At 31.3% G+C, this 8,930-nt stretch overlaps 1 protein-coding gene across 1 annotated transcript; it reads right to left on the reverse strand.

The window, feature by feature from the left end:
• Positions 1 to 333: 333 nt before the first annotated feature.
• On the reverse strand, positions 334 to 7,702 carry LOC111713465 (hexosaminidase D). Its single transcript, XM_023488320.1, has 8 exons — positions 7,631 to 7,702; positions 7,052 to 7,121; positions 6,434 to 6,546; positions 3,888 to 3,962; positions 2,517 to 2,656; positions 1,936 to 1,998; positions 810 to 911; positions 334 to 471 (listed from the first exon to the last, which is right to left on the reverse strand). Exons 1-8 carry the CDS (start codon positions 7,682 to 7,684, stop codon positions 378 to 380), a joined length of 711 nt encoding a protein of 236 aa, XP_023344088.1. The 5' UTR covers positions 7,685 to 7,702; the 3' UTR covers positions 334 to 377.
• Positions 7,703 to 8,930: the final 1,228 nt, after the last annotated feature.

Genomic DNA, 8,930 nt, shown 5'->3' on the forward strand with positions numbered 1-8,930 from the left:
TTTTTAAAAGCAACTTAATTGAAATAAACCCAAAGGTGTTGCTTGGATTTCTGTTTTAAAAGTCTCAGGTTAGGCTTTAAAGCCGACAATAAAATCTCATTTTTGCAAATTACCCTATATAATGAAACAAAATAATATACAGTGCAATATAGGGTAAGCATTGGTTTTAAAAACCAGCAAAAAACAGTTGGTTTTCGTGTTTTGTTATTGATGACATATATTTATATATAATAAATCTATCAATGTGCAATTATTTAGATTTATATTGAAGGATGGTTCGGGAGGCTTTAGTGCGATAAATGATAGATGATAGAAGGAATTTGTTGGGGGGAGGGGAGAAGGGGCGGGGTGTATGGAAAGGGAAGGGGGGAGGGAATTCAAGAAACTGAAGAGGATACAACCGGTCGTCTAGGCCAATCCTTCCTTGCGCTAATTAGGTTTATATCTTTGTTTAAAGATTGTAGAATAACCCTGCAAAACAAAACTTCAAACAAAGAGGAAAAAACAATTTTGTGCTAATTTTAAAATAAAAAAATTCTTGGAAAAAACCAATCTTTGTCACAAACTCTGATTTTATAATCCCATATCCCTATATCTTCGCAACCTAATGTCATACACCTAAGAAATTTCAAGGACTGAAATCTGATCAATAATAAGTTTGAAATGTGAAAGGTTTACACCAAGAGGTTGCAAAGATATAAGTGTTTGAAAATTGCAATTTATTTGAAATGACATTTTTTGTCCATTTATATTTTTTATCAATGGCGTGCAACTTTTGTTATACAACTGAATTGATTGATTGAAGTTTCCTTATTGGTAAAATGTTTTGTTCAATCCACTCATTAACAGTATCTTCAAGGAAAAACTGGTTCATCTCATTGTTCAAGTTGGATGAGTATTCACTCAGAGACCTGAAGAAGTAATAAAGAATATTTAAAAAAATATCTAAAAATGGTTAAAAAATATTCAAAAAATAATTAAAAATACAGAAAAAATAATAAAACAAATTATGTGTAGAGCTATAACGATGGGGAAAAGAGGTTACAACTCACAGTAACAGATGAACAATTAGATCATCATAGATTTAAAAAATGTTTCTTTGCCTCTTAACAATATTTCTGTACTAAACCTGTCGATTGATTACAAATATAGTCTAAGAAAGTTATCAGTACATAGATTAATTAACAATATTTGTGTACTAAACCTGCCGATTGATTACGAATACAGTCTAGGAAAGTTATCGGTGAATAGATTAATTAACAATATTTCTGTACTAAACCTGCCGATTGATTACGAATACAGTCTAGGAAAGTTATCGGTGAATAGATTAATTAACAATATTTGTGTACTAAACCTGTCGATTGATTACGAATACAGTCTAGGAAAGTTATCGGTGAATAGATTAATTAACAATATTTCTGTACTAAACCTGCCGATTGATTACGAATACAGTCTAAGAAAGTTATCAGTACATAGATTAATTAACAATTATTTGTGTACTAAACCTGCTGATTGATTACGAATACAGTCTAGGAAAGTTATCAGTACATAGATTAATTAACAATATTTGTGTACTAAACCTGCCGATTATATACAAATACAGTCTAGGAAAGTTATCAGTTCATAGATTAATTAACAATATCAGATTTAAGAATAGATGTCGTCTTTCCAAGATAAAGGGGTTTTTCGTTCACAATAACCCTGAGGCAGAAGCCCAAAGGAGTGAACAAAAAATCCCTAAATCTTGAAAAGACGACATCTAATGTTCTTTCTGTTATTGTTAATTAATCTTTGAATAATGTGGAACAAAATACCCATGTCCAGAGAAGCACCATCTCTTTTGTTGTGTTAACTTAGTATAAAAAATCACTTAACTTTCATATTTACGCCATGTATTTAAATAATACAAAACAAAGAATAATAATATTTAATTACTTTAGTAAATACTGAATTTGTCTTGTCTGGGGGCTCAGGCGAGAAGGAGAGGAAAAATTATGCCTAAAATAAGAAAAATAGAGCTTTTAAATTAAAAAAGGAAAGAAAAAATGTATATAAATAAATTTTCCAAAATGCCAGACTTCAGGAAAGATATTGACGGCTCGGCACAACATTTTTATTTGAAGTACCAGGTCGACCATTGGGCAACAGTAGAGAAAATAGTATATAAGCAAAAAGGCAGAGTACGCCAGATGTTAAATGTGACCCCCTATGCAGGATTACAATCCTACAAATTCGTTTCTCTTAGTACAGCAATTTGGATAAATAAGCTTCATCTAAATTTTCAGGCATATTCCCTTTTGAATTTTAAAACACGCCTGGTACAAGCGCGGACGAGTATGAGCGCGGCGCTGAAAGAATCAGAGAAGAAAAGAACTTACTCCCATTTAGACCATCAACCTAATCTGACGTGCGTTCTGAATTCTATTATCTTTGCTATTTTTATTATTTCATTTTAGAGTAAACTAAAATGAGGGTTCATCGAGTCATGAGCACTTCATCCATTCAAATTTGTTTACCTGAGGTTGTAAGATGTGAGCCAGCCTCCGCGCAGTCTAAGTTTACGTACAAGGTTCTCTGCCTCTGACTTGTAGTACTGTAGAGACGAAACCAAACCAAATAATTTGCTCCCAGGAAACTTGCAGTTACGAAGTTCAGACTAAAAACAGAAATCACATGATTTGTCAGTAGAGATGGACATAGTTTTTTTTGAACGACCAGCATTTTTAAGAACGAACACGAAAGAATTAGAGCGTTCATAGAAATGAAGAAAATTCGCTTTTAAAAACGAACGAAAAAAAACTAACGATTTTACTGAACTAATCGTTCAGTGAGAAAACGAACAAAATAGATGGAAAATGAACAATAATTTTGAGAATGAACGAAATAATTTTTTTAAACAATTGCAAAAACCAACGAAATGTGTTCGCTCAAGTCGCATCCTTTGTGGGTAACCCTTTATATTCCGGTTTTACCCTTTCAAAACAAAAGACATATTTATAACTAATTTAAAATTCTAAATTCATAATTCTAAAATTGTAAACATTATTAGGATTTGGCGTTTACTCCTTAGGTTAAAGAAATTTGTTTGTCGGAAAATGTTTTCTAAATATAAAATGCAAAAATGATACAAGACAAAACATGCCTGGGGAAATTCAACTCTTAGATTAGATTAATTCTAACTTGAGAAAGCTATGACGCAAAACAAATTGATGCCTGAGCTTGCTAATTTGCACAAAATTGCACAAAGTGTGTTAAAAGTTTCCGAATCTGATGCAAAACATGCAAATTCATTATTCAGGATGTCGAAATAAACATGGAATTCAATGACAACTTCAAGGTCGTCTTCGTAAAATATTTCTAAGTTAGTAAAAGAATATATATCAATATATTTCTTCTGCAAACTCAGAAAGGATACACACCCTGTACAACACCTGGTTCCGATCATGTTTATTATAAGCATTATTTACATCAGGCGAATTAAATCTCCTGGATTAAGGGTATGAAAGCATCAAGGTTTAATCCCTGTTTATTGGGGCACCCTGTACAACCCTGGGTAATTAATTCCCATGTATATTTGAACACCCTGTACATTGTGCAGTGCAAGAAATCTAAATGTTTTTGGAACACCTTGTACACAGAATCTGCATTCTTTTTTGGGACACTGTGTCTTAATATTGGTAGATTCTGTATAACGAAACTCTGTGTTAATATTGGGACACCCTGTATAAAAAACTGTGTGTTGATATTGGTACACCCTGTATAACGAAACTGTGTGTTAATATTGGTACACCCTGACCCTGTATAACGAAACTGTGTGTTAATATTGGGACACCCTGTATAACAAAACTGTGTGTTAATATGGGGACACCCTGTATCGTGTAAAACACCTGATGTGGATCTTGTCGTAATCTGCGCTGTGTCAGCAAGGGAACAGTTCCAGGGCAGGATAACAAAGAATGGATCTATAATATATATACATATATATAGAAAATATAGAAAATATAGAAAATATAGAAAATATAGAAAGTGTAGAAAGTATAGAAAATATAGAAAATATAGAAAATATAGAAAATATAGAAAATATAGAAAATATGAAAAGTATAGAAAATATAGAAAATATAGAAAATATAGAAAATATAGAAAATATAGAAAATGTAGCAAATATAGAAAATATAGAAAATATAGAAAATATAGAAAATATAGAAAATATGGAAAGTATAGAAAATATAGAAAATATAGAAAATATAGAAAATATAGAAAATATCGAAAATATAAATAATATAAAAAATATAGAAATTAATAGAAAATATAAAAAAATATAGAAAATATGAAAAATATAAAAAATATAAAATATATAGAAAATATGGAAGATATAGAAAATACAGAAAATAGAAAATATAGAAAATTATTTAAGCTCAGAACTCTTGTATTTTAATATCGAGATCAAAACTTGATCTTAGTCTTATGTTAGCCTGCAGATTAATTTAATCTTTATTTGATATCTAGCATAATACATTAGGGGGTTAAGGTATAATCTTTATAAATTCTCAAAACAAAAGTGCGCACAGTGGATATTGAGATCAATCGATCGTGATTATGAGTATCCAGCACACATTAAGTTCCCAGCTCTGCTAGTGTAAATCTTTAATACTTCAAACATTGATTATTTGATCCATCAGATGTCTTATACTCAAAGACATCAGTTTGCAAAGATAAAAATTTAAAAAACATATTATTTGCGAAAAACCAATTCCTTTATCAAAATTGTTTAATTGAGTCTGTATAATGAATATTAAAATCAATTAATTCTCCACATTTTCGTGATAGTATTAATTAGATCCAAGGAATTAATTGAAACAAATGGTTTCAGTTCAAAAAAAAAAAAAAAATAGTTTTTTAGAAAAAAATGATGACTCGCATTTAGGGTTTCCACGAAAGAGCTAATTCTCTTGCGCAACAATTTCGTGTTTTTGCACGAAATGACTTTTTTTGCACGAAATTTCGAATTAATTCCTATCAATACGAAATCAGTTTTGCACAATATTGCTCATTCATTCTAAATCATTTTTTTGCACGAATTTTGCTTGAAAATAGAATTTAAATCATAATTGTTGCATGATTTTGTGCACGAATACAAGGTCATAGTTTTTGCACAAAAATGGCAATACTCATGATAGCGAGAAATTGGAGTTTTTTTTAAAATGGGTGTATAAATACGAAAAAAAGAAAATAGGTTAAATAGTTTCATTAAAAAAAAAACATTTCTTTCATAGCTGCAGTATTTATTCATGAACAATTATTCAATTATTATCATATATTTATGGTTTAGACACTGATAAAATATTGGTCATTTTCATTGATACAATTTGTCAATATAAATATGTTTTCAGAAAACGCTATGGAGGTGCCATTGGAGGTGTGTCTCAGTCATACTGATGACATCTTTGTATTAATCAACAGATTGATGTACACATTTATCTTGGTTGTCTGTCTGATTGTTTGTTCCATATATCCCCGGTCGGCTGGACCAAATTGTCTTAAATTTGTGTGCAGGCAAGACACCCTGAGTGATTAATTCATTTCCTGAAATTGTTTCTTGAAATTTAACGAAATAGCTCGAAATAAAAAATAGCTAGAAATAATAGAATAGCAGGAAAAAAAGAAAAAAAAACCTAGATTTTCTTCAGAATTTTAGCGAAATAGCTTTTGCACATCAGTGCAAAATTATTTCAAAATTTCGTGCAATTTTTACTCGAAACGTAAGAAAATCTTTGAGCAATAAGTGAAAGATTTTCAGGCAAAAAAATTTCGATTTGAAACCCTACTCACATTTAAGTAATTAAAGAAAAATCAGAATTTAAATAAAAAATGCATAATAGATATCTGAAATTTGATTTTTTACATTTTCGATTCTCTAAAAGAGCAAATTGTAGATTTAAACAGCAGTAAATGGGAACCAACCAATTCAGCTAAATCATATAAATCACCGACAGAAAAACGTGGTCACGTGTCTCTCTCTGTAACACTTGTCCAGTATAATGCACTCTCATTGGCGGGAGTTCTTGAGACGTAATACTGACTTATAAATGATATTATCAAATATATCTATTAAAGATAAAATAAAAAATTATACAATAATAATCGGAGGAAACCTATGTTACAATAAGAATTTTCCGGGATATCTTCATTTTCAGATTGGTTGCGGATTTGCTGAATATGATCTATTTAAGCCTTCTAAATTCTATATAAAATTGTATATATATGAATTTTCGTATGAATTTGACAGAGTTGTATATTAATTTCTCGAAAAACAGATAGAACTTTAATTTTTCCTTTACAGTCCCTTTAAGACTACAGCTTTGAGTCGGGTACATGTGATGCTTTAAATTGAGTGCCACTTGGAATTCCGTTAACAGTCTCTTAAAGGTTTTACCTCAGCTCCGAGATTTACAGGTTTCGCCACAGTTACTAGATCCAGGACTAGGCTGGGTATAGACACAGGTAATAGTTCACACAATACAGCAAAATGGTCATACCGAGACCAGCCTGGAATTAAGTCAAATTATTTATTGCCTCCAACTGAAAAAAGTTGAATCTCTGGATAAAACTTGTCGGCTAAAAAAAGCCTTAAATGCTAAAAAAGGGTCCTATATAACTGATTTGAGAAGTCCCTGGAACTATTTACCTGACAAAAATAAGTCCCTGGAAATAGTTATCTGATAAAAAAGTCCCTGGAACTATTTACCTGCTAGAAAAAGTCCCTGGAACTATTTACCTGCTAAAAGAAGTCCCTGGAACTATTTATCTGCTAAAAGAAGTCCCTGGAACTATTTATCTGATGAAAGAAGACCTTGGAACTATTTATCTGATGAAAGAAGACCCTGGAACTATTTACCTGCTAAAAGTAGTCCCTGGAACTATTATTATCTGCTAAAAGGAAGTCCCTGCATGGAACTCTTTACCTGCTAAAAGAAGTCCCTGGAACTATTTACCTGACAAAAAGTAGTCCTGGAAATTGCCACCTGCTAAAAAATTCTCTGTAACTATTTACCTGCTAAAAGAAGTCCCTGGAACTGAATAGTTTTACCACTAGGAGCTAAACCAGACTCACGTTCCATCACCTAAACGATAAGGATTTTTTCTGTAGTTCAAGGATCTAAGAATCAAAACTATCACGTCAAGATTAAAATCTTATATGCTTTCAATCATAACTCCTCCTATGGAAGATCTGTTAAAAAGAACAAAAGTGTTTTTAATTTCTTATATGTAAACTGATACATCTGAGATTTAATAATTTTGCGTAAAATCAAAACTTGAAGAGCTACGAGGTCACAAAGTTGTACCAGGAATGTCACATAAATTTGGAACTTACCAACTTTAGGATGTCATTTTACTAACGACCAAAATCTCTTACAGTAATCAGAAAATTTGAGCTTGTAGCAGAGACTCAATTTCTTTACAGTTGCGAATATAATGCAAAAAAGTGTTATTAAACTATTCTGAACAGAGGTCTCTAACATTTTAATCTTTGAAGGTAATTTTGTACAAAAAAAACTGAACAATTGAAATCATAATATAATGTAGTAAAATAATCGATCTAGGTTAAAGAGAATAAAATAAATGAATCTACCTTCAGCCAACTGAGTTGATTGTTGAAATGTCTGTTTAAATTTGGTATAAACATCCTTTCACCAAAAGCTCCTAAAAAAGATAATTAAAAAATGGAAAATTAAACAATGTAAACAAAGGAATTAAGTCTTTGTCACAAACTCTGATTTTCTAATCTCTATATCTTTGCAACCCAAAGATATATTATGTTTAACGGATCGGGCTCTTTATTGCTTCACATTAAAAGTTTTTGCTTTGGTCAAGCGCTTTCTAATTCCTTTGATGACATCCTCAATATTACCAGAGACATACACCGGGGGGGGGGNAATCTTAAAAATAATTTTGATTGCAACTCTTTCCTAACATGTTGCACGTGTTCAAGGAAAATATGTTTCTTCCCTAAACTAGTTGGTCCTGTAGGAACCAGTTTTCTTCCCTGAAATATTAAAATATATTATTCTTGCCTAAACTAGAATTGGTCCAGTAGGAACTAGTTTTCTTTACTGAATTATTAAGATTTTCTTCCACAAATTATTAAAGAGTAATACAAATAAATAATTAGAACACAACTCGAAATATTTGTATTTAAAGGCCACATTTATTATTTATCTAATAAAAGTTGGTTGGATGGAAAACTGTTTAAAGGGACTGTACGCGTTATGTCAAGTGAACTTAAAGGCAATTAGATGGCAATGTCTCATTTACAACGGTCCCTTTGTTACCTTATCTGATCCAAAACATCATCGTTTTTCCGACGCGATAAGTGTTTAATTATAATAATTTCTACATTGCTTCTTATAAGCAGGAAATGCACAAGTTACTTTCGCAGAGAAACCGCAAATGAAAATATTCAGCATAGAGAAACAAAAACATGGATATTTTGCAGTCACTCATGCAATTATGTTTTGCCAATTACTTCTTTTTAAAGCTAAAACCAAGTTTGTTAAAGTATATGTCTTCTTATACAAAAACAAGCTTGGAAACCCAGCTTTGCCTAAAAACTAAACTATCTTTAAAATATTTAACCCACTCGATCAGTTTTGAAGTATTAAACCAAGCTAAGAACATTCCCCTGGTTCTAACGAATTACTTAGTCAAAATTTTAGGGAACTCAGTTAAGGGGTTCTTGAGTTATGACCGGACATACTAACAGACAAACAAAGAACCCAGCGTGGCCCATGGGAGTCATAGATAGTCCCACCGTTTACCCGCCCCTTGTCTTAAATTACGATTTTAGATAGTTTTCCCATTAAAAGTAGACCCACTCAAATTAGAATCTCAAAAAAAAGCTAAGAACATTCCCGTGGGTCTCCCGAGTTCCC

Source organism: Eurytemora carolleeae, unplaced genomic scaffold (genome assembly GCF_000591075.1).
Source record: "Eurytemora carolleeae unplaced genomic scaffold, Eaff_2.0 scaffold1415, whole genome shotgun sequence".
NCBI classification, from domain to species: Eukaryota; Metazoa; Arthropoda; class Copepoda; order Calanoida; family Temoridae; genus Eurytemora; species Eurytemora carolleeae.